Below are 27,638 nucleotides of genomic sequence, written 5' to 3' on the forward strand. Positions count from 1 at the left end.
CTGAAAGTTATCCTAAGAGATCTAAGTGCTGCGGGAAATATCAATGAAGCTGAAATGACACATTTTGAGAGACCGAAGCCCTTTGATCAGAACACTCAAAAAACTAACTTGATGAATGATTTCCAAAAAAAAAAAGGGGGGGTGGGGGTGGGGGGAATCCACACAGTGTTAATGGTTGGTTAATGTCTTTTTTTGTTGCTCTTTGTTGTTGTTATTCAGTGGGTCAAATAAATTCTTTTTGGTTAATGTTTTTTTAAGCTATTGCCAGAATAGTTTGAACTCACTATATGAGTCATATTATAGTGAAACAGTCATCATGTTGTATAAACAAGTACTTTCTGTTGCTTGTGTTGGCTTAGTTGAATGAATGAATACATGGCTGAGACAAAAACACTTGTATGATTGAGCCTGGCAATGTATTAGTGTGTTTCATTCAGCAGGTAATTTAAAATTACAAAACCCTGTTAGGTTAAGAACCAACAATAGTAAATAAACCGTTATTCTTACAGGAATATGTTGTCCTCACCCATATGCTAGTTTGAAACATAAAAAAATTCTTTATTCTGAAAGAAATGAAAACACAGATCTTTTGAAATGGGATCCTATGAAATTCTTATGAACAAGTAATATCTTACCTGTTGTAGATTGCTCTTTGAAAGGCCTCAGTTTATGGCCCAAGTTTAACTCTGATCAGATTGATGAGCTTACAGCTAATCTTAGACAAACCAAGACTAAAGTGGATTGCTGCCATCTTTGAAAAAAACTCTAATCTCAAAAACATCACAGTGATTCATCTAAACGCTGATTTATAAACCTATACACTGCCATCAAAACAGATTGTTTTTTCCTGCAGAAATATTATTATATTCTTGCCAGAAGTGTCCCATGGTGCGCTGAAAATTTTGAAGCTAGTGTTGCTGACACTATTTGTGGTAATTATTTAATGATCTTGATAGAGTTCTGGACTTTTCCCATTTGAAACAACTAACTTTATTGCACCAGCGTCTTCCTTGGCAGCAGTTCCACTTGTCTTGCTCAGGGGCACATCAGAACTGATTATGAGTGAGGGGGGGGGAAGAATGTGTGACTCATTCGCTGTGCCCACCCACGTATTTCCCAGCTCGCCCAGAACTGATGATGTTGTAAAAGTAGTTGAAAGCCCATTTCTCCACCTTAAGGCTACATCCACTGATATAAAACCCTTTCTTCAGTGTGGATAATGGGATCTATCCTAACTTGGGAACATTTCTGAAATGGCCTAATATTAAAAATCTTTACTTGTCTCTTTTACTCATCTTGTGACCTAGTTTATATATCTTACAGACACAACAGCTTATCTTAGAATCCGGCAATGGAAATATTTTACAATATTTTAATATTCATATGAAAAAGGAATCTATTTGATTTGCATTTTAAAGTTTATCTGCACTTTGTTTTATGTTTCCTGTGGCTTAAGTTCACATTAGTTACACCCATACAGTTCTAAGCTGTTCATCTCTCTGTGTTAAATTTCACAGCGCAGGAGTCTAATCTCTAAAGCCAGGTTTATGAGGATGTGTTTTCCAAGCTACATTTGTTTACTTTGGTGAATCTGGTAGCTTAAGATCACAAGTTTGTTATGGTGTGAGCAAAGTGCTGTGTGTCAGCAAACATTAGCACATATTATGCATTGTTATTATTATCTTGGTTTCAGTGAGTGGCTTTTAGTGTGACTCAAAGTGATCAACTCACTACAACTCAATAAAACTTGCAAATTCACACTTCCATGGCTGTGCAGCAAAAGCTAACAAATGCAGGAACATGTTGTATGTTGCACAAAGAAGGTTTTTGATGGTAACTACTAGTTTGTAGAATAGAAAAAAAAGCCATTTATTTAACTTATTTTTTACAGTGTGTTACCACTTTGTTTTATTTATTTTTCCCCCCAGAGACACTCTAAGCTTGGTCTGCTTGCAACATGTTTTTGTATTTTCACGCGTTATCACCTGCAGCTGAAGGCAAAAACAGTAAAAATGTGTTTTGACCTTGTCTGTGTTCATTTGTCTGTGTTAACAAAATATCTCATGAACTACTTGACAGATTTCAAAGCAACTCCTCAAAATTAATCTTATGGTCTACATCTACAACTGACTTACTTTTGGAGTCTACACAAATCAAGATGGCCGCCACAGTCTAATCATCCATAGCAAACATGTAAAGGGCTATAACAGTCAGTTTAACAGATATTGAGCTAAAATTTGGTGGGGTATTAGCTAAGTTTCATTGTTAACATGTACTCGAAATGCTAACACATCACCCACGCTCTCACATGAAATTAACGCATAATGTCATTTCCAAAGTTTGACCAAAACTATAATAACTGTCATTTCTCAACAAAAAAGGATCTTAATTTAAAACTCTGGCATTAAAGGAGGCAGGTGATTTGCATTTCTTCTAGAATTTTAAAGTTATTTATATCTGTAGTCTGCATGCTGGCATGCATTCTTTTCTTTAATCATTTGGCTTTCATTCTATGTTTTTTCTACATTGTTTAAAGCTACAAAGTGCTGGGTTTTTTTGACCTCCTTATACGAAGATTTTTTTTTCCCCCACTCAGACGTTGTTAAAATGTCCTAATGAGATTTAGGGCTCTGCTGTTTTTCATTTCCATCATTTCGTTGAGCTGCATTTAACATCCCATTGAATCACCCTCTCTCACTTAACAAGACTCAGCGGAAGAATTCACATTCATTAAAGCTGAAAAACTCTCAGAACTAAATTAATTTGCTCAAAAACGAAACCATTTTTTTATTATTCTTTTTTTTGCTGTCACACTTTGTGCCCAGTCGCTGGGTGGAATTTTTTGTTGAAGTGCAGCAGTGTAGCTGACTTGAACTAAAGAGGCTTTCCCCAGGTCTCTGCTGGCAATATTGGAAGACCTGTAGCCCACATTTCCAAGAGCACAGCTCAGTGAGAGATCTCTAAAAACCCATTTCCTGCCTGGCTTAGAATAATGAGGTGTTAGAGCCTGCTGGCAGGGCTTAGCTACACACCTCCCCGATGGAAAATTTATGGATGATATGGAGTTGCGCGCACACACATTTAAACACTTTCATGCTCAAAGACATAGACATACTATATACACCCTACAAACACACACACACACACACACCGCCTGGAGGTGATTGGGATGGCTGCATATTGCAAAGCTAGCCAGCAGGCAGCACTGTCAGCCAGCCAGTGCTGTGGGCATTGATAGGACGATCAGTTCACTTTGGAGTCACCACAGCCAATCATCAGACAGTTTCTTGGCTGGCAGCACCCAATCTTCTGAGGATTGCCAGATACTCCTATCCTCCGTGAGCTGTTGCTGGCTGGCTGTTCGAGCCAAACGTATAGAAAGCTGTTGCCTTTCGTCTGCCAATCAAGAGCGTTGGCCAACGTTGGGCCTATCAACAGATAACTGCTGCATGGTTACAGCCAATCTGGGCTTTATCCCTCCCTACAGATGTCCGATTAGTGTTGTTTATGGAAATAAACTGCCACAACCAGCCCACTATGCCAACATGGAACCAAGAATGAAGAGAAAAGTAGAGTGGGATGTGAAATACAAACAAAAATGGTACATAAATGTAACGTTTAGATTATTTGTTGTGTTGCTAAATGTCTAGCTTTACTGGCGGATAGAAAATAGATCTAGCTTTCTCTCCTAATAATACCAACCATCTCACAGGTGCAGCTTAACTGGTCCAAATTAATTTGTGTAAGTAATCCATCTCATTCTTGTCGTACATGTTTCATGAACTCTGGCCAAGGGCTGCTCCTGCTCACGTCTTCCTTGTTCACTTTAAAACACCAGCCTGCATCTTAGTTTGTCAGAGGCATTACATCACATCATAGAGCAGGAGTTTTAGTGGTGCTACAGCTTCTTTTCACTGCAGACTCTTTTAAATAATGTAGAGAATGTGTGTTTCTCCATGTGCATCTGAACAAATAGTCATGAATAATTTTGCTTTTTCTATAACATTGCAATCTCATTTTTTTAACAATTTAAAATCCTTCCAAAAAATGTCTATTTAATAAACCTAAATGTAATTTTTTGTTAAATACAAATATAGCATCTAGCCATTGTACAAAAATGTATTTAAATTTTTATTATTTTTTTTACTGAATATGACGAGAGCAGGTTTTATCCTTTTTTACTCTCTCATTCTGACTCCTGATGATTTACGGAGCAGATTACATTATACTGTAGCTTCAGGCACTCTCTCTTGTGCTCTGTGCTTGTAGCTTTGCTGAAGGATGATATGGAACGGCAGTAAAAGTATAATTAAGAACAAAAACGAGCCCACAAAATGCAGGAGGGTTTCAGACTTCCAGACTTCTTGCATATGCTTTTCTTTCTTGAGAAACTTTCTTTTAGTTTGTTTGAAATAAATCTTGACAAAGCCCCTACAGGAAAAAAAAAAAACACAGAAACTTTAAGTTACACATAGTCATATGTGAAAAACATATAGGGTGTGTGAAACACATGTGAAATACCTATAGTACATGGGAAACATCTAGACTTGGAACATTTTATGAGGTTAACAAAAATTTTTCTTTTTTTCTTTCTTTCATGCTGTGTAAGCAGACGTCAGAGCAGCTTCAGAAGGATTCAGCACCACGGACAGAGAAAGAACAGCAGCGGTGCTGTTTATGTTCAGTCAATCCCATTTAACAGTTAACTCTAAATGAACGGTTTGGGGTAAAATTTGATTATCTGTAAACAATGAGCACAAGAATTGGGCATTCAAGGCAAAAACATTATTTGAAAACTATGAACAGTTATTTATTTTTCAAAAACTATGTCTGTTTCCCACCACCTCCACTCCAACATACACAAAAAGAGAAGTGACAGCTATTTACACTTTTCTCAATACATTCTTATTTCACCCTTCACTCAAAATGTTCATTATTATAGCTCGAAATATGTCAACAGAAAAACAATGTGTCACTAAAAAAATACAAAATTAAGCCATTATACTGTCATTCTGAACACAGAAATTTGCAAAATATTTGAGGGAAGGGATTATTTACACAAACATTAATTTATCATGTTAAACTCAATGAAGGATAGCAACTGTTAGCAACTGTTTTGTGAAGTTGGTCTGCTGCCCGTTTTATGTTATGTTTAAAATGTGAGCATGTCCACATGGTAAGGATGAAAACTTGCAAAAAACACCCCTTATGAAACATCTCAATTGTTTAAACTAAGGCTCTTTCATTTTTTTTGACAAAATAAGGCAATTTTGAATTTGATGGGATATTCAAAGTCTTCCCAATTTTTCATTCTTCTTCTTCTTTCAGCTGTTCCCTTTTCAGACATCATCCTCCGTCTCACTCTGTCCTCACTCCACATACCTCCATGTCCTCTCTAACTGCATTCATATGTCTCCTCTTTGTCTTTTTCCTGGCAGCTGCATCGCTAACATCCTTCTGCCAATATAACCACTGTCCCTTCTCTGCACATGTCCAAACCATCTCAGTCTGACCTCTCTAACCTGGGCATCGACTCATCTTGTATGGTGTCGCTTGGCTTAATTAGCATGTTTGTTTTGGCAAAACTGTTTTACGCTGGATGCCCTTCTTGACAAAACCTTCACCATTTAACTGGGCTTGGGATCAGCATAAGTGATAATCTTCTTTGTTCTTTCAAAATTGGTGTTGTAAAACTGAGACAATGGTGAAAAAAAGTCTCAAATAACTTTGAGTGTTTTGGCAGATGTTGTGCAAAAAAAGGAAAAAAAAAAAGCATCTCAGGCATGAAAAGCAGCTTCTGGGCTGGCAAGCAACTTGGTGTTATGTCTGCCTTGTGGTAGTATTAGATTCATGGTATTTCCACTTTGAGTTGGAAAAAATAGCTTTTCAAAATAGTATAAAGCTAGTATAATATAATAGTATAATAGTATAAAGCAGAAGAAGATTGTAGACTTAGAAGTTGTATACTTTACCAAGTCTGAATATTCATTGCTCATCTTTAATTACATCAATCTAATATTATATAGCTGGACCATCTTTGCACATAAACTTGTTTTCAGTTTCAGTTTGTTTTGAGACCTTGTGGGGACCCATGTCCGTAGAAATTATGATCAATCAAAAGAACTGTTTCAACTCAACAACCCTGTGTATTTCGTTCTGCTGTACCTCCGTTGAATTTGATGGGCTTGGCTGTTTTTTCTTTTTCCTGGGCTTCACACTTCCCTTAGCGTTTGAATTTTTCATGCCCAAAATACACACCGTGTGACAGATGATCAGTGATGATAGGGTGAAGCCGGATCCATACAGAGTCTCATTTACAATAACAGTGTAGGCTGAGGAGAGCATGGGAGTGCATTACAGTGTGTAATCAATACGCTCTGACAACTCCTGATGTAATAATATGCATGTGCTGCTGCCAAACCATTTCAAGTCCTCACACACATGAATGACCCCACGGATGAGTTGCTTCTCAATTATACAGCTGAAGAGTTGGATGCAGCATAGGGCTACAGTTTCAATAGTGAGAAACAGAGAAAATATTAGAATTGAGAGTGTGACTCCGTTGACAAGAAACCATGTTTACCCGTCCTCTGTGGCAAAATCCACCGAGTTCACACTGATAGTAGAATGTGCCTCACTGAAGTGGATTTGTATATCAGGCTTGTTCGTATTTAAGATGACTGTGACTGTGCTGATGATCCAGTAAAACCTTTTTAGAACTGGGAGAATTTAACTGTATGACAACTATATTGCAATATCTGTATAATTCTTAACAGAGAAATTTGTTTAGTCATAACTAATGCAAGTGCCAATTAAAGCTCCACTAATAATAATTTTAAAACAGTCCTGCATAATGAGGATCACATTTATAATGATGGGAATTTCTTTCCTCCTTTCCATCATTTTGATTTTCTCTTTATGATGATTTATCATTTATTCTTCTCCATTATTTACCTCACAGGTATATAGGGAAATCCTAAAGTAAATATTTGCTCAACTTGGTGCAAACTCTGTATATTGTAATGACTTTTAAAAGCTGAAGTTAATAGTGTAGCTGTGTTTGTTAGGCTTCTCTAAAATATTTGTTATTTTAAACTATTTAGAAAAGATCCAAATGGACAACATGCACAACAGGTGATGATGAAAATCAACATTCTGTTTTAAAATCATAGTTCAGATATGTTGGAGTGGGTTTTTGTGGAAATTTTATGAACAATCATTGTTTTACATGTTGTAGATTGTGTTTTGAAGGATCTCGGTTTGGAGAAAGTTTAATTCTGACTGGACTGGTGAGCTAACTGCTGGTCTGAATGGGGTGAGGACCAAAGTGGATTCCTTTAAACTTTTACACATCTTTCATGACTTGAGTATTTACAGAGAATTCTGTGGTTAGCACAAATAGCAGCAACAGCAGATAGCTGGATCACCTCCAGCAGGAATATCCTAGTGTGTCTGACAAAAAAACAAACAAACATGCAGTGTAAAATTGACGACAAATTAAAAGTTTAGAAAGGAAGTTCACATTATCGGCTATGATTTTTTTTTAAGAAGTGTTTTAATATGGCAGCAATCCATTTTGGTTTTGGCCCCACTCTGACTAGCCATTAGTTTGTTGATCTAGTCAGATTTAAACTCAATTTCTCCAGAGTTTCTTCAAAAAGCTATCTACAACCCACATCACAAGACCTGAACTCTTGTTTGCTGGCCAAACAGGAGAAAATTAAAACATGACCATTTTCCAACTCTAATTTCAAGGTTGAAAAATAAAGCTAGTGTTGAACTTTGACTTGATTTTCATGCTATAAAAGCGTTCTGAGTCATCCCAATGTGTTTAATGTCAAACATTTGTCTATAAATTAGTGTGTGATAAAGTCTCATGTTGCATCCCATGGGTCTCATCAATTGCAGAGATTGTGAAAATAATACTGATAGTAGTTGTGACACTACAGTGTTATCAAACTGACCTGTGTTCTATGAGTCATTTTATAACCAACAGAACAACTATTATGCAGTTTTGGTAAAGAATTATTTAGAATTTAACTGATATTTCTCTAAATTATTGACACATGAATTTAACCAATGTTTTTCAGCTTTTTTTCAAACTCTCTTCTGATTTACTTTACCTTAATTACAAAAAATTGAGCCAGAATGGTAGCAGGATGTTGTTAGTGGTCCTCGGGGGTTCGGTCTAAGGTCATTAAACCTGCAGCGAAAACGACCCCCAGCTGTTGAATGTTTTTTCTTTCTTTTTTCACATGCATTTGTTTGTCAAATTTAGAGTCTCTGGTGTTGCCAAGAAGCCCCTCTGCCACACAGGCGTTCCAAAACTGTTGTGCTGAGGTTGCTTTTAGCCAAATCCAATTTATTCTCCAGTGGTGGCGCTGGATAAAGCTGTCTCCATCTCAACCTGCTGATGCCAAAGGAAAGCTGGACACTTGACAGGGAGCTGCTCAATCACAGCACAAAACCATAATGCACATGTGAACACACACACATGCATGTAAAGAGAAAAAGAAAGTTCCAAACTAAGAGTTTAATATGCATCATTGTTTGCGCCCAAACAGTCGTGTTTTCTCCTCATTTCTGCTGTGGAACAGTGATGCTGCTCTTTTTGGAATGAGAAAAATGAGATGAAAAGTGAATGCACATCCTGTTTCTAGCTTCAGGGCTTCCACTTCGTTCTTTTTAACTTAAAACGACGAGGAAGCTCTGAGCGCAGAGTTTTTTTTTGGGGGGGTGTCTGTGCCTGCGGATGCTCAATTATCCAAAGATATATCATAATCTACAGGCTTAGGAAAACATTTGCTCATCATTTGCAACATTTTCATCACAAACCCATGCAGATAATACAAAGAAACAATTTCCAAATACCACTTTGTTATTTTGACTACAAAGAACCACTTATTATTCTTATTTGAAAATAATCTGTATTCTTTTAAGGATTTAGGGATTCTCACTTAATAAGCCACAGACACATTTATTAAATAGTTTTTCACTTTTCTTTGTACCATTGTACTCTATAATTGTATAGTATTTATTTAAAAAACATCTTACTTGTTATTTGTATTCATTAATTAAACCCCCCAAATCCCCCTGAGGTATTATCTGTGTTTGAGTGTGTGTGTAATAAATAACAGTGTTTTATGGTTAAAGTAAAGTGTTGAACAATCGGTCATGATTTGTAGAAATGAAGAGTTTTCTTTTTTTAGCAAGACTAGAAAATCACTAAATACAATTTACACTGAGGCTGCAACAAGTTATTAATGGAAATCGGTCAGTGGTCAATTAATAAAGTTGATTTATTTGACTTGTAAATGTAATTGTTTCATATTAGTCAAAATTGCAATTAACTAGATTTTGGAGAGAAGGCAAAATAGGGCCCGATGTTAACTGGTACATATTCTTAGCTCTGTGATAATATTTTCAAAGCTTACTGGGAATCCTGATTTTTTTTTTTTAGAAGTTATTCATATTTTCTCTGTAAAAGTAACATTTTGCATTCAATGGAATTCAAAAGACTCTGAAAGATAAGAATGATGATCTTCACATTTCTCCTGGTAAAAACAGCATTGTTCTTTTGAAAGTTAGCATAATGTTTTGTCTACGTTTGTCATTGTTGTACTGAAAAACAAATCCCTGTAGGAAAGAAGGTAGGTAGGTAGGTAGATTGATTTTATTCAGATGTTGATTCTTGGTGATTCATGTAGCTTTTACCTTGCTGCTATGTATATAAATATGCATTTTTTTTAAAAGCATGTTTGGCTTTAATTCATTTTTTGACGCTTAAGAAAAGTGTCATTTTATTTTACACTGTGATTGGCAAAGTAACAGCCTGTTAAAGAGTTGGGAGGGTGTGTAGGCAAGACTTTTGAGGAGATTATGCAGTGAGAATTTTTTTCAGTGAGAATTTTTAAAAACTGACAGAAATTGGCCCAGCTGATCAACTGGTCTATTTCTAGCATTCAGTTACTCTAATTATGCCTTGTGAATCAAATTTTATCAACATTTAACACATCCCATACAATTTGTATTCAAATGTCAATTAGCAGCATGACAGTCTGATCCATAAAGGAGTTCTCCTCCCAATTGGGTTTAAATTGAGATGGAAAATAGTTGTTTTTTCTACTTAAGACATTCGAAAAGTCAGAGAAGATTGAAAAGATAAAAGACATCTCCAGTTGGCTATAACGATCCTGATGTGTAAGACATCATCCTAGTCCACATAATGAACTTGTATGGGATGTTGTAAAGATGTTAAGGGATATAACCGTCTGCTCTTGGTCTTTCTGTGATGTGTTCAAAGCTTCATCTATCACCCATATCCCCTCAATCTTTTATCTTCGACCTGTCAGCACGTTGACATCTCAGTCTGTGAAGGCCCAGCCTGAAATCCAACCGCATTAATGTCTTTTTTTGTTCATTCTGAGACATCGTTTCTGGTTATGTTATGAGTAGTTACTGACAGTAGAGTATCAAGTGGCTTTTATGAAAACTAAACTGGAAATTAAATAGCAATGACAGTGATTTTAGCTGGCGCTTTGGGCTAGGGGAAATGACAGAGCAGGTCCTAGCTACTTAAGGAAATGTGTGACTATTTAAACACAAGTGTCATCATTATGTATGCTCAAGAGAGGGTTATTTGCTTTTGTGGCTTTAGGCTTAATGTTGTCAGCATAAAGAATAACCATGTTTCTATGTGCTTGGGAGTGTGCAGCTGCAGTAATGGTGATAGCAGTTGAAGATCATTAATTATGGGTGTTTTCCTGCTTTCCTTCAGGACTGATAGTATGCTGCAGAGATACTGGCTCATTGGTATAAATGGCATTAGTACTTTGTTCAGCTCTGGCCCTGGGGTCCTGTTTCTAAGCCTTTTTTTTTGTTTTAAGTGGTAGCCTTGCGTGAAGCCCCCTCACACTCAGCTTATTTCTCAAGCCTCCCAAATGAATTCCCCACCAGTGTATTCACCTCCAAATGGAGACGGGGAAACAATAAAGAGGAAGAGCAAGAAAAGCCAAACAGCGCTTTATGATTAGCATCTGTATTAGTGCTCATCAATCTGTGTAGCCTTTTAAACAAGCAGGACAAGCATGACAGAGCATTAAGCTAACAAGCTGAAGGAGACAAACAGCATGGCTGCTATCAGGGAGGGACAAGTGGTTAGCGCATGGCGAAGGATACACTCTGGCTGAGAGTCCCAGTGCAGCGTTGGGGAGGAGTGTCGCTGAGCTCATTAGCATGGCAGCCTGGATGGAGGTAGAACCGGGTCTGCTGTTGGGGGCTGCCCACACAGGAAGCTGCAACATGAAAGCCAAGCTGCAGTCTCTAACTCCTTGCAGTTCCTGCTGGGTTTTATTTTTTTCCCCCCCTTTTTAACCATTTTGTACTTCTCCTCCTAATCATATCCTGTATCCGCTCTCTAAACCATCGCGTCCCCTAACCTCTTCACTAATCATGAAAGTTGGAGAGGAATAAATGCTGAACAGATGCTAGAATTGTCAGGGGTTGTTCATGTGCAACTGCGCTTTCGCAGCTAAGTAGAAATGAACATTTTTTTTAGTAGCTTACCTAAAATAACACGGCCCTCTGCTCAGTTTAACTTGGGGGATGGACACCAAAACATTTTATTCCATGGTTTCTGGTCACGTGATCCAAACCTTTTTTCTAAAAACCAATACAGACACTGAGGACTTTACCTTCTAAAGGTTAAAATTTAATAGAGTTCAGATTTGAAATTGAGAACTTGCTCCTTATCAATCAAAACATCAATTACCAATTTGAAATGTGACATATAGTTCAAGCTCAAAAACTCTTTGAAAATCAAGCCATTATTAGTTTTGACCAAACCGTAATACTGTTATACAGCATTGTGGAACTCCAGCTTCAAGTTGCCTTGTTTGTGTCCGGTGGCTTTTGTTTGTCCAACAGCAGTACACAAAGATATGATTTAGAATTCAAAGCCAACCAACATAATTGCAAACAAATATAAAAGCCTAGCATTTCTTGAAGAAATGCATATTGTTCGCCTCCTTTCATACCAGAGTTTTAGATAAAGATCTTCCGATGATGAGAGAGGGTGGAGTTATAGACATTTGTAAATTAAGTCACGCACAGTCTCATACAATAATGCAAGATCCTGCAAGATTTGTTAGAGCTTTAAAATGTGTTGAGCATAACTCGTATCTTCTATGAAATCAAACTATAGCTCAAAATTAATAAATATGAGTAAGTTGTAGTCATTTTTGTGTTGGCTATGTTGGCTAATTAGCTGGGGTGACCATTCTAAATTGTGCTGATTCCCAAAGTTAATGAGTCATAGATGTACACCGAGTTTACCTAAAATCTGTCTAGTTGTTTATGAGATGTTTCGCTAACATATAAATAGGTTGACTTTACCAGTTAAAGCTAACATTTTAGGCAAAGACGTTGTGCAGTGTGCTTGGAGTATGTGATGTGAATGAGTCTCAGCTACTACTGCATGAAATTGGAGCTCAATATCTGTAAAAAATACTTTAGTTACAGCCATTTTTGAGTTTCCTAAATTCAGTTGGCTGTGGCATTCATTTTGAATTGAGTTGACTTTCAACGTTAATCGGTTTTTGATGTACACTGAATGAATAATTTCTGAAAATTTCATTAAAATTGAAGTAGTTGTTTCTGAGATATTTAGCTAACAGACAGACAGCTTTGACTCCAAAGTTTTACAAACAGGTCTTGTGCATCAATTAACTCTCAGAGTACAAATTGGGTATTAGATTCAGCTTCTAACCCACCAAATTGTATCTTAACATCTGTAAGAAAATGACTGAATTATAGCCATTTATGTGTTTGCTAAGGTTGCTTAGCTGTGGCAGCCATCTTGACTGAGATTGACTCTAAAAATTAGTTGTACATGTGCATCTATTGATTACTTTTAGAGAGTTTCATTCAAACCTGTCCAGTCATTCATGATATATTTTGCTAACACACACACACACACACACACACACAGCAAAAACATTCCTTTTGTCTTTGGCAGCAGGAAATGGTAACCTGACAATGAAAATGACACTGAGTTATTAAAATAAAAAAAACGGTGAGTGCAGGGATTTTTTTTTATCTGCTTCAGTGCATTTTGGTTTCATAAAAGACTGGCTTAATAAAAGAGAACACACTTTGTGTCTGAGGTCAGCCAGGACTGACTGAATAATCTTTCTTTTGAACTTCATAAAGATCAGGAAGTCCACTAAGGGACATGACAGCGCTTTTACTGCTCACTTTTACAATTCCCTGCAGTTGGTTCCTGTTTGTAAGGGTCAGTGACTTAAACCACAGAACAAAGGGAAAAGGGAAACAGTGATTCAAAAAGACAAGACGAAAACAAAAAGTTGGACTGCCTTTAAAAGCACAAAGTCTAGAATAAATACTCACGCAGAAGCTGGCACCCCCTCCCTCCCCCCAAACCACAAAAAAACATATCAAGTCAGTTTCCAGTCACTGATAGTGACATTATTTTTTTTAGAATTTTTCTCAACCTGAAAACCTAGATGATTAATAAACACTAGAAACAAGAATAGTATTTTTTTTCTAATATCTCATCCACAATATTGTACCATAAACAATAATGATTAAATCAAAAACTATGGCTGTCACGGAACAAATAGTTTTCTCTGACAGTGGCTTTCAAGGAAACTCACAAATAATCGGCCAAAGCAAAACTTTAGTTCTTCATGGAGTAAAACCAATGAAATTTATAGAAGTGCTTGAAAAAAATAAGAAGAAAGAAATACTTTGCTTACTGCTGTTCAGAATTTCCACATGGGGGTTCTTAACAACTTCACATTTCTATGGAGTAAATAAATAACTGGTATTAACATTTCATTGACTCTGTGGCAATGTTGCCAGGTCTGTTTGTTATCAGCAACTTTGAGCTAGAATACATGAAAAAATGAAGGCAGTCACAGCTTACAGGCTTTTTATGGTTTTTCTGTTTGACTTTGTGTTTCATCAAAAAGCACTTGGTAAGATTAAACAAAAACAAGTCACGTAGTTTCTCCTCCTGTAGCAAGGTTTGTCCTATGTTCTCTTTCTCTTTACCTAAATTCACATTTAATTTTTCTAGATTAATTGATTTGCAACATTTCTATCCTTACTTTTGGAATAGTTTGAAAGATTTACTGATTGAAGTCTGAATAGAATATGTCAAAGAGTCAATTAAAGGGCTAATTTCAGTAGTAAGTGGCTGAATGCTGACAGTGTCACACACATCCTCGATCAGTGGTACTCCAGATATGTTAAATAATCCTACACTGTCAAGCCCTTATGTCTTTCAGCAAGATTTCTCACTGACCACTGTGAAGTTTTTAAAGAAACATTAAAAAAACAAGGATTTGATTTACATCTACATCTTATTATCTTTTGAAGTAAATGCATTTAAAGACGGCCGTCACAACCAGTTAGCTTTGGCCAACACAAAAATGTCTACAACTCTGTGGATTTTACAGATATTGAGCTAAAGTTTGATGTGTCAGTAGTTGAGTCATTCACAGTGCATGCTTTGATGATGAGAGTGTATTTATTTTAAGGTTTGATACAAATATAAATTCATCATTTCTCAACATTAGATGATCTTAGTTTAAAACTCAACCATGAAAGGCAGGGGGAGAGATGTACAATCCTTCAAGGAGTGCTAAGCCTTGTTATAAATTGTGCTTTTAGAAGGTCAGAACCTGCAAATCCCCACGCATAGCTAAATTTTACATATGCTGTTATTATAAAACATCCTGGCACCTATCACTGAGTTCTAGATTAATACTGGTGGAAGACAGAAATAATGAGTGGGATACAGACAGAGAGAATAATACAGATGACTTATTTTGCAGCCTGTCAGGAAACAGTTGGTCATCTCCTTGACTCTGCATCTGAAATTATTGTTCTCTACACTTCCCAGTCTGATTGGCTATTACTTTGACACCTAATTACTACCTCACAGTAACTTTCTGTCCCCAGTGTTCTATAAAAATAGGGTAGTGATAGATTTTATTATTGCTTCAACTAAGGTTCATTTCAAAAACAGTCTGCAGATATAGCAGATGAGGGTCATTGGGTTAAATATTCATTCAACGTGATACAAAGAAATTAGTAAAAAGATAGATTTTGGTTTAAAATCCCCTGTTAGGATGGGCTTTATGAAGTTGCGTCAGGTAACTCAACGGGCAGACAAGTTTCTTCTCAATAACAAAAGTTTTTGTTTCTGTTTGTTTTTTCGTCAACCACCGCTGATGGCAAAGCGGTGATGATGTTTCTGTATGTCTTTGTGTGTGTGTGTTTGTCTGTAAAGTTAGCAAAATATCTCATGAACCGCTGGAATTTTTTAAATTAAACTTTCAGAAAGTAATCAGTGGATGTGCATCTAAAACTGATCAACTTTTGAAGCCGACCCCACTCAAGATGGCTGTCACAGCTAAGCAAAAATGACAAAGTCAAGCAACTTTGCAGATATTAAGCTAAAACCTGATGTGGTGTTAGTTGGGAGTCCTTCACAACATGTACTCGAGTGTAACATCTTGTGATATTGAAGATATGACCAAATCAGCTAACATGCCATCATTTCACAATATAAGATGATCTTAGTTTAAAACTCTAGCATGAAAGAGAGCGATAGGCATTCCTTCAGAGAATGCTGGCCCCTTTATTTTATATTTATATTCTGCCTATCACACTCTAAAGTGTGTATGATAGGCAGAATGAGAGAGGTGATGAAGTTAGGTAAAAATCAAGTAAATTAAGGAGGTTGGTTGGTTGTGTTATTATGGGGACTGCAGCAACTGTTTTCGGATATAAATTTTCTTCAATTAATATAGGTTGCTTTTTATGTTTAACATCAAAGAGTGCTTACTGCATATGTATTATCAATCTAAGGGAATGATCATGTAGATAGTAGTAATATTATTTTGTGTTATAAAGACAGAAAATCTTTAATTTTTAGTGTTCTTAGTGCCAGTGAATAAAAAAAAAGTTAAATCATCAGCTATTAAAACTTGCAGCAACCAAAAAATACTTTAATACCAATTCTCTAAATTTAAAAAAATTACTTTATTTGATGTTATAAGAATTTGAAAGAAATATTGCTCTAGAAGAAAGCTATAAATGTAAAAAAAAAAAAAAAAATTGTGTACAAACATCTGGTTGTCTGTGTGCTCCACTGGTGTTCACACAAGAGAAGCTTTTAATCAATATGCATTCTACTGCACTAAACTACCCATTCCCTCAGAAATTACTGGAATGCTAACGTAGCTTTGTGCCTTCTTCTCCACAGCACCCCCGACCGTCCGCATTATACACTCCGGGCATGCCTGTAATGTTGAAGAGGAGAGGCACACAGAGCGAGTCTACACCATCAGAGAAGGAGAGACCCTGGAGCTCACCTGTCTGGTGACAGGCCATCCTCGGCCACAGGTAAGGAAGCCAGCGAGCACTTCATGAATCTGACAGCGCGGACGGAAATAGCTTCACAAGGATATCATGGGACACGATGGTAATTTTGTCTCCATCTGTCTTCTTCTTCTTTTTTTTTTTTAAATTCTGTAGAAGTGTCAGGCTGGAGCAGCACATAGCTCTGCTCTAAACCAGCTTAAAAAGTTTAATCCTTTAATTATTGATGGTTTAGGTTGCACTGTGCACCTGCAGGTTGATAATAAAAGCCTAATGAGAATGCAAAAAGCAAAACAGCAGAAACATCTGCCAAAACATGGCATAATGAGTAAGAAACAGGCCACGGTATAAAAGACTCAGGGTCATGTGAATCCACATGGGTGTGCAGCATCTGAAGAAAAAGATTTTCTCGCTCTGGTAGTTACAGTCGTGATCTGAACTAATTAAAAAAAAAACACTGATGAATTGAAGCTTTTGCCTTTGTTCTCGTTTTCGGCTTTTTGCTTTCTTCACCAAATCTCTGGAAAATGTATTAATAATAAAAGGCATAGCATGACTTGAAGGAATGCAGATTGCCTTCTGCCTTTCATGCCAGATTTTTTGAAGTAAGATCTTGCGCAATGAGTGGCACTTGGGGTATGTGTTGTGAACTTCGCTCATCTACAACCATACCCAATCTTAGGTTAGTATTTGTAAAATTGAGTGAATTATAGCCATTTTCGGTGTTTTGTAATATTTTGTAGAATTCAAACCAGAGTTGGTAACTGCTGTCTTCAAATAAAAACAAAAAAAAACCACGCTTCATGTGAATGGTATTGAATAAGTCTTTAGACCACTATCAGTTTTGCATTAAACTGTGATTTACACAGAAACATGTGGTTACTTGCAAGTACTAATAGCAGCAGCATCTAGTGATAGCACTTCCTGTGCTTCTTCATGCTTTTCCAACTGGAATATAGTTTATATAGTTTTATAGTTTTTTTGTTGTTGTTGTTTTGTAATTTTCTTTTTTTACAAAACTAGAGAAATTGCATTTTCTACAAAAATACAGTGTGAGTGCTGATTGCTGACTAACTTTGCTGAAGAAGATGAAGTTACTAAAGCTAAAAAATACAACAGAAAGTAGCAAAATGCTAGCTTAATAGCTAAAAGCTAACTGTAGAAAAAAGGCAAGCTAAAAACAGCAAAAGGCTACTTAAAGTAGCAAAAAACTAGCTAGCAGCTAAAAGTAGCAGACAAAAACGGTGATAGTATACGCAGAAGCAGGTTTTAAAGAGAATAATGTTCTTGAAGGAATTAAAAAGATCCTAATGCATTTCTATGTATTTCTATTGCAAATAAATTTATGTATTTAAAATAAATCTAGAAGTTACAAAAACCAAAAGTCATAATCTCTATCTGCTAAAGGAGCTGGACATGTTGATATATGAATGGCCAAAAAAGCATAAAGTACTACCTGATTTCAAATCAAATATCAGCTACCCAGATATCAAAATGTGTTCTTGTATTAATCTTGACAGTAATTTGCACAGTGATATTTCCAACATTTGTGTTGTTTCTGATTGGTTTGATAACACAAATTACACCAGATTCACCTTTATTTCTCGGAAGAACTCAGCTCATTTACATTAAAAATTATGATCCGACTATTTAATCGATAGGCAGGACTGTTAGTGTATCTACACACTTGCCCTTTGGATGTCAAAGCAAAAGAGCATATTGATTTTTATATTTCGATCGCAGAGGTGAAGCCTTTTAAATGAGCACGTTTCAGGCACATAGCCTACCGTTTTTTATGGAAAGGAGGCGGACAACTCTGTACTCATCATCTCTATCTTTCCACTTAATTAGATTTTTTTTTTTCTTTTTTGTTTGAAAAGTGAGCAGAGTGAGAGTTAGAAAAGGGTGGGCAGAGAGAGGAGAGAGGGAGATCAAAAGCTCTGCATGGCTGTGGTTGGAGAGGCAGGATCTCCTTTGAAACACAGTCATTATGATACTCACGCAGATCCCCTGGCACAGAGTGTCTCTGTGGCATCTCTTCAGACTTTGGGTTATGTCTGCTTTTTTTTTTTTTTCCTCCCCTCCGGTCGTCTTCGGGGGCCTGGGGGGGGAGGGAGGTGCACACACTCACTCTGACTTGCTAAGAAAACTGCAGAGGTTATGTGGAGTGGCAGCCCTTTCTAGAGGCTGAAAATAAAAAAAATAAAAAAACTTGCATGTGAAAGCAGACTTTCAATGCAATCCAGCAATTAGACTTCATATTTTAAACTAGAAGCACTTGGAGAGCGCAAACCTCTGCCAAGGCCGTGGCGTCATTAAAGAAATAGTCTGATCCAAATCCTGTTCACTACCAAATTTGAAATGTTTTTTTAGTTTTTAATCTTACAAACAAACAAGAAAACAAACCAACAATACTGAAAACATAGCCTTGATGGAAGTAAAATGTATATTATCTTTTACCACTATGAAGAGCAATCATGTAATTACCAATGTCTGTTTGCACGGGCATGTGTTTATATGTTGTCTCTTTTAGAAATATCATTTGAACCACTGGACAGCTTTAAACAAAACTCTTATCAATGGATAATTTGGTGTGGCTATAGGTGACTTTTAGCAAAATATCGCACAAACCACTAGACTAATTTTAACGAAACGCTTTTAAGACTTACATCCAGTAATAAACAGATGTAAAAACATAACTGAAAGCCTTCAGGACTTTCTACAAATCAACATGACCACCACAGCTAACTGACATCAGCCAACACAGAAATGGTTACAGCGGTAAGTTATTCTCTTCTCATTATAAGATGATCTTAGTTTAAAACTTTTGCACAAAAGGCAGTGGGTGATATGCATTCCATCAAGGAATGCTAAGCTGTACTTTAAAAATAGGTATAATCCTCAAAATCTTTTCTTTCTTTGCCTGAAAGTTTCACATCTTATAACTGAATTACATTTTTAATTTATTTTTCTCTCCAAGGTTATAGAGCATTCACAGTATGTGGATGAAACATTTTAGTTCTGTGAATACATTTATTGCACAGGTTATGCTAGCCTTGATTTTGCTAAATGTTATCTGTAAATAATTTCTTTCGCGGCTCCACAAAGCTGGACTTTTATGAAACAGAAGTTTTAAGAATATTACTTATTTTTATAAACTAAAAGCAGTGAATTATCATCTTAGACTTTCAAACAAGTCTATACTGGAGTCTCACTCTCTCTCAACAAGTTAAAATCACCAATCCAGCCTAAACTGCATGTTATTGGACCAAGGAAAAGGGTGAAATAATCATAGAAACCACATGCATCGCACACATTAGGGAAAAAAGGGCTGTGTGTAATGAGCTATTTAGTTCAGTCAACAAGGCAATGATTCTCTAAGCAATTACAAAGTATTCCACTTACTAACCTTGGTTATTCTGAAAAATAATCTTTGCTTTTGGCTTTTTGACCCTTTGTTTTTAAATCTGACAATGTTAAAAAAATTCACTCATGAGCCGTAGACAGAAATAAGGTTATTAAGAGTCCAACCGATTAATTGAGCAGAAAAGATTTAATTTTGTTTTTCCTTTAAGCACAATAAAAAGATATTTAGCAGCTCCTAACATGACCTTATGTGTAAATAAAGACTTTTATCATCAAATGTATGCAACGACAAGCTTATTTAAGCAACGTGATTGCACGTAAAACAATGAGTGTGTGCGCCAAAGTAATATTGCAACATGGAAATCAAATTCTGTAAGAAATATTAGGTGTGAATGAAAAGAAAGTGAATGTAGGAATGAACAAAATGAGTGGCTGTATCTTTCAAGGCAGGGTTTATTCCACCTTCAGGACTCAGTCGAGGAAGGGAGGGGAGTTGTACTTTTAACTGCCTGGAAAGATGCTGTTTTGAGGTCTGTTAGTTTTTGTTTTTATTAGTCTGCATTATATCCCAAAACAAAGCTGATTTATCCCCAGAAATATTGTTTGAATCTATGATGTTTGACATCTGGAACTAAAAATAACAACCTTGATGCTGTTCAGTCACACCTATCACAGCCTCTTTAACTCAAGGACCCTTTATATGTCATATGAGAAAAGGTCACTTTCAAAAATAAAACTTCACAGTCGTGGAATTTCTGCGCAGACCTTGCTACTAAATGTAATTAAAAACAAAACCCTTAAGTAAATGAAAAATAAAAAGCTTGATTAAGATCATTTAAGTAGATGGTTTAGATTTTTTTTAAATTAATGAAGGGGTCTCAAAAAAAATTAAACTGTCTTATAAACGTTTACATCACAGGCAATTTTTGTATTACATAGTTGATCTGGCAGAAATGTTATGATATTTCTGCTGGAAGTGATACAGCTAGCTGCTGTTGCCACAATTTAGGCTTGCAAAGAACAATATTATTTTATGTAAATTACTAAGTAATGTGAAACTGATGGACACCTGACTGCCAAGATTACAGTATCAGTGAAATGTTTTTCAGGGTGTGTGTGTGTGTTTTATTTATTCTGTTCATGCAGTGTTTTAAACCATACTGATCATCATACCACAGAGGACCAAAACAGTATTAGTTTGGTATTTGCAGAATTTTAAAACAGATTTATTCATTACTACAGTCCAGACTTGAGTCTCTTCTTCGAACCACTAGTTCCTGAGAACATGCATAGATTGAATGATGGTTCCAAATGTACCACTGTGTAATTCTTCATGTCTATCAATATGCATACTCCCTAAATTACTCAGACACCCCCATAGGCCATCCCACTGATGGGAGTTTCTGGACTGTTTCCAATCAGGCAGCAGTTTCCTAGCAGAGGGCTTTCTTAGTCAGCTTCTCCCACCTACTCAAACTGGATGAAAAACAGAGGACTTTTAATAAACAGTCTTTATTCATACAGTCTCCTACACACTAAAACACACTAAAACACACTCATACACCCGTGGTTGCAACACTTGTCTAGCTTTCCATTTAATTGTCTGCCAAGAAAATATTGTTTTTCTTTTTTGAAAAAAATCTGACCCTTTGTGGGTTTGACATTTCAAGATGTTAGTAAGGGCTGTGTCAGAAAGACTGGGATGGTTGACACCAAATAAGAGCAAGGGCCAATTATTTCAAACTCTCATAGGTGTGTTGTGTAAATGTGACTAGAAGAATTTGTGGAACTTTGAGGAATAATAGAGAGCATGTTCCCATTCAACAGTAACTATTCTATTTACCCGATCCATCACGTCCCCCGTGTTTGTTCAACAAGAGGGAATATTGATAGCCAGTTGTCGATAGCATTCCAAATCTTAACAAAAATACAGGATTGTTGTTACAGACCAGTTACCAGGTCAACAAGAATGGATTCAAAGTGTAAAAGCATCAATATGAAAGTTTTGACAAAATATAATACATCTCTGCAGTGATGTAGCATCAGGGACAGCAGCCCAGCTTGCTGATTGAAAAATAAAGAAATTGAAAAATGATTAAAAAAGAAATCTGCTACAAAAATCATTTCAAATCTAAATTGAAACATGTAATTGCACATGCCTGTAACAGGTGACAACCTTATAATTAAGTGGCTGATAGACAGAATAAGGTTATTTTTTGCAAAAAAAAGAGTTCCCTTCCATTGTGACTTGGCAAGTCAGCGGGAGTGCGCTAAATTTACACTAGATCCGCCCGAGACAAACACATTTTCGCAGTATAAATGCCATTTACATAGCTTTTTTTCCTAGACTCCATATGCATCTATGTCTCTATAGGCTTGTGCCAAACAAAAAAGAATGCATTTGAAAGTGTCAAGAAAATGTGCCACAACATTGGCTGATGTACACCATAGGAGACAACACTTGGCATTTCACCACCTTGAACTGTTTAACAACAAGGTGAAAAGTTTTTCAGGGGATCAAATAGGCTCGCAAGGTTTTGGTCATGCCCACATTTTGTTTTTGCAGCTACTGTATAAATCAACTAATTTATGAACCTTCAAGTAAATTTCTATTTTTTTTTAAATTAAAATTAAACATCCTTCCATCTTCTACCACTTATCCATGATCAGGTCGTGAGAGCAACAGGTCCAGGAGGGAGACCCAGACATTTCTCATCCCTGTCCCCAGTGACACTCTCCAGCTCCTCCTCGGGGATCCCAAGGCGTTCCCAGTCCAGAAAGGATATATAATCTCCCCAGTGAGTTCTGAGTCTGCCCCAGGGATGTGGCTGGAAAACCTTCAAAGTGAGGGTCCAGGAGGCGTCCTAATCAGATGCCTGAACCACCTTTGCTGACTCCTTTCAATTCATAGGATTGAGACATCACTAATCACTACTAGTGTCCACCAACAGGTCCTTTGGTTGCCATTGCAACAGGCACCAATGACCTTTAGGCCACAGCTACTGAAATCCACATCTACAATAGAAGCCCTGAACATAGCTCATTCGGATTCCATATCTCTGACCTTCGCATGAACATGTCAAAAACTCTTTTGGAAGTATGAGTTGAAGATCTTTTGGACTGGGTACTGCCAGGCATTCTTAGTTCACCCTCACTACTTGTTTGTGTTTACCAAGTCTGTCTGGCAGCCTCCCCTGCTGCTGGATCTAACCCACCACCAGGTGATCATCAGTTGACAGTTTTGCCCTTCTCTTTACTGTTTTCAAGACAAAGGGCTGTAGGTCTAACGATATAATGACAAATTCAGTCATCCACCTTTGGTCTAAGGTGGCTTGGTATTAAGTACACTTATGGACATTGAAGTCACCTAGGAAAAGGCACCCCTTCCAGGACACCATCCAGAGGGTTTAAGAAGGCCATGTAATCTGAACTGATGTTGGGTGCATAAGCACAATCAACAGTCGGAACCTTTAGTCCAACTATAAATCCATTGTGCGTCATCTTTTCAAATCATTTCCTGTTGTGATATGGTCCCTGCAGGACGGCTAAAAAACTACTGCCCCTGCTTCAGATTCTCCATAACCATTTTGCAGAAATGAACATGAGCCCAACACCATGGATACACTGCCACCGCTGACACCATGGTACACATGGGAAGCCAATATAATGTCAACACGATCATGCTATGTCAGTTTTGTGCATGCTCAAAACAATTCAGCCTCTATCACATGCTATGACACCTAATGGAGAACCTGCTGGGTTCCTAATGAAAACCTTACCAACACCCTGCCAAGACAATGTACATTGTGGCTGATTTTTTACATTATAGTGGGGTCATCATCCAATGTGACGGGGACCACAGAATTGGGCTCATGCCTGGGCTATTACCCCATCGCACCATCAGCATTGTGTAGCTTCATCCAGACACAGTCTAAAAGAGTCATGCCAGGGTGGAGCTCTGGGCATGGTGAGATCATGGAATCATGTAGCAGGAGTCTGATGGAATGTACTGCTGATATATAGTGTGGGATGAGCGCATAGAAGAGATTTTCTGAAATGTGGAAAATAGCAGGAAAATTTTTTTGGAGTGCAGCATCATAATGACTGCCTTCCCACTGTAGGAGGGCCATGAGCCAGGCACGTTTTCACTGGATGTGTAGGTCATAGAGAACTTAGCATAGTCTTAATCCAGTGTAAAAGGGGCCTAAGAGAGATATGTTTGACTAAGCAAAGGCAGTTTCAACAAGAATTCAAATGTGAAGCAAACAGAAAACAAGTGAGAAGCAAAACATAGGGGAAAACTTAAAAATACAATATTTCAAACAATAAAAACCAGGTAAGTTAACAAAAACCATTCAAAACATGAAAAGAAGTGAGTGATTAAAAATATAAATTAGGAAAGAAAGAAACAAAAAACAGAGGGATAAATTTTTCGTCTAAAAGAATGAAAGTTTAAAACTAAAACCATAAACCTCAACATCATCTGTATTTCTTATTTACCATCTCTGAGTCTGCATTAGAAAACCAAATATATACAGCTTTGTGTGCTCATGCTTTCATGGTCACTCTTCTCCCGATTTATTCATTGTCTTTGATGCAATGAACAGACATCAAAGCGTCTCCGATGATGAAGCCATCTGCCCCGTCTCCTCTGCCCTGGCGTCCGTCCATTATGTCCACACTACTTTGCTTGAGTATCAGGCTCCAGTCGCCATGCAACACCACATTGCACACACTTTTTTTTTGTTTTGTTTCAATTACTGGCCCACCAGATTTAACTCAAAGCTCCATGGATCAGCAAGTACAAATAAGATGACCTCAAACTCTTGGACATTTCACTTTAAAAGACCAGTTGGAGTATCTGATCTGTTTTGGATGCTCCCATGACAGTTCACCTACAGTGTCGGTGTCTCCAGCAGATGGTACCTTCATCAATAAAATGTACTCTTCTATTTTTGTCCTTGCCTGCCATACGCACTCAAAAAAAAGGGAACATCTCTGAGTTTTTGTTGAAACAATCTGCCTCCATCTTGATTCTGATTCAGTCATCAAAGCCTTTTACTGTTTGCCAGTTTGATTTGATCATCCCATTTTTATTTAGAGCCAGTATTTTCTAGCACAGACCTAGAGAGAATGTGCGCTCACAGTTTGGGATCTGAACCTCTTGTTGCTTCTTTTGATCACTCGATTGTTATGCTCTGCCACACTCGCCTGCACCACAGTGAAGCACGGACCACCATTAGCGCCTAAAATGAAAAGATGGCAAGCAATTAGAAACCAGTCCATAGTTGGAAAGAGGGAAACGTCACAGCAGGAATTGTGGGAGATTCACCAAAGAGGCGTGCTCCAGCATATGATTCCCCACATAACAACAGACACTGCATGCATTTTAATTAGCGCTTCCAGTGACATTGCAGCGTGTGTGGTCTCACACGCTGCTGGGAATTTCAGTTGGATACTAATCTACACAAGATTTCTGTTTTCTGTGTAAGCAAATGTTGATCTTTCAATTTGGATGTCTGATTTAACAAGGAATTGTTTTCGCTTTTTCTTGTTCAACCGCAGTGTGCCATATTCTTAGACATTATTCTAAAAGACTAAATGAAAATTATCTTGGTAGGTAAATGAAGAAAACTCACTCCATTTGAGTTTTGCAGACACAAACAGGATTATTTCTACCATTTCTATAGTGGTATGTCATGGGCTGTTGTTTCTAAGTACATAATGTAATTGATCACAAGTTTTGGCTGCACTGTGTGAACTGAGCAGAAAACAGAAGCTAAAAAAAACTGCCAAGCTTTTAGTGTCTGGAGCAGCAATTATCATATTGCTCAAATCTGCTCTCAGATCAAGAGTATTTGCATTGCACTAAGAAGACTGAAGAGGGTCAAACTGTTCTCACCAGGCACACTTCAGGACTCCCCCCTTGGGTAGAGGCTCTTGGATGTTTAAAAAGAAAAAAAAGAAAAGTCAGAGGAGTGCAGGCATGAAAATAGCCTCAGGGTACAGAAAGAGCTGAAAGCTCACCAATAATGTGTCCTGCTGCCCCTGTGAACAAACAGGGACACCCTCTTTTTTGAGAATATAAAAACGTCCTTGAATCCCCACTTCTTAGCGTCACTCTAACAATGCACTTATTGATACAGCGTTTTCCTAAAACTCAAAGCTCCTTACACAAAAAAGCAAAGAAAATGACTGAGGTTATGTATAAGCTGGGAGAAAACTAAATTCTGCTGAGATCGCCATAAAGAAAGAAAGGAAAGAAGATGGCTTTGTTTTCAATCCAGCAAACTGTAGGAGAGTGACACAGAATTCAAAAAATAGCGCCATCTAATTTATGCTCATAACTTATTTAACTTTACTGCTTGTTTTGCTGAACTCATGATGTCCTTAACTGCTTTAATAGGGCTCCAGATTTTCCACCAGTGGGGGTTTTAACATCGATCGGTTTGCTGAGTTTGGGCTCATTTTTTATGAAGCACTTTCTCTCAGTCATTTTAAACAGGCCTACTGAAGCCCTGTCTGTGCAGTGGGTTCATTGAGAAGCATCTATCTTTAATGGTAATATATCCACTTAAAGAGCACATAAAGTGATTGAACAGCATCTGAGTACAGACTTTGCTTTTTTTTTAGTGAAAGAGGTTGATAAAAGGGAGAAGTAATGCCTTTGAAATACAGGGTGCCCAATTTACTTTACCAGAACAAAAACACCATGAGCAAAATGAAGAATCTGAGATTCCTCTTATCAACTGTTGCTACATGTACATTCCTCTCCTCATCATCCTTTACCCTAAGGCTTAAAATTAGAAGAGAAAAAAGCTACTATCAGGTTTTTTGGCCACCCACTCTTTACTTTTCTCCCTCCCTATCTGATTGGAAGTTTAAACTGTCATAACCTCGGGCTGAAGCTGTTATGGGTAAAACCCCCCAGCTAGAGTAACGGAGCATCAATTTCTGTGATAGCACCCAATCCCCATCCTTGCATGTGATGATATCCCTGTCCCAGCTGATGCTATCTTTGTAAAATGGGATGTTATCAGCATCCAAGATGATGCTATCACCATGCAGAGCGGAGATATTGGATTTTAATTCATAGCTTCCTCTGCCTAGATGAAGAAATGTGAGGCTCTGCAGCTAAAGCCAGTCCATCTGTGTCTTATTCAGAACTGAACTGAGCTTTATGCTTGATGGTCCTAGTTGTGCGCCCCCTCCCCTCATGCTCCCCCAGGCCAGAGTCGTCACAGTACCTGCTCGTGCTGTATGCTTTAATGAGGACAGGAGAGGGAAATGATTGAGAATCAATTACAGCCTCATGTTAGAGAGTAACACTATTTCACCTTTCATTACACCTCAACGCCACGGGCTAACTGGGTCTCATCAGTTAGCGAAAGGTACTCATGTTGAGGAGGTCAGTCTCGTGTGAAACAGAAGACAGAGGAGAGAAGTTACAGGAGGATTTTTAGCTGTCAAATCAGTGCTTGCCATGGTGTTATTTCACAAAAGAGAACTGCAACAGTTTTATTTTACACTGCATTTAAAAATACCAAGTTGTTATAAAACAGCTTTAACTGAATCTGCTCTGAAATATCAAACCGTCTAAAAACCACATTTTTTTAAATTTCTGTTTTTCATTGTACTGATTTTGAGATATGTTTTGTCTGAGCGCTCTTGTGCTTTTATTTAAATAACCACTTTACAATACAATTGCCCTCATAAAGCATGAATAAACAATTAACAATTGGTTATTAATAAAGATGTAAACATGTGTTAATCCTTTATTAAAAAGTTATACTGCATTAATTAGAAATGGCAATCGTAAGCCTATTTGTACTCTCTAGTCTCACTGTTTTCCTAGATTACCT

At 37.3% G+C, this 27,638-nt stretch overlaps 1 protein-coding gene across 2 annotated transcripts in view; it reads left to right on the plus strand.

Annotated features, from left to right (window-relative positions):
- The window catches only part of LOC108231854 (MAM domain-containing glycosylphosphatidylinositol anchor protein 2), a 220,738-nt gene that overhangs the window by 58,338 nt on the left and 134,762 nt on the right, over window positions 1-27,638 (plus strand). For both annotated transcript variants that reach the window (XM_017409220.3, XM_017409222.3), the window contains exon 2: window positions 16,295-16,434. In XM_017409220.3, the coding sequence (XP_017264709.1) occupies window positions 16,295-16,434 (140 nt within the window). The remainder of the gene's footprint in view (window positions 1-16,294; window positions 16,435-27,638) is intronic.

This window comes from Kryptolebias marmoratus, linkage group LG19, assembly GCF_001649575.2.
Source record: "Kryptolebias marmoratus isolate JLee-2015 linkage group LG19, ASM164957v2, whole genome shotgun sequence".
Lineage (NCBI taxonomy): Eukaryota > Metazoa > Chordata > Actinopteri > Cyprinodontiformes > Rivulidae > Kryptolebias > Kryptolebias marmoratus.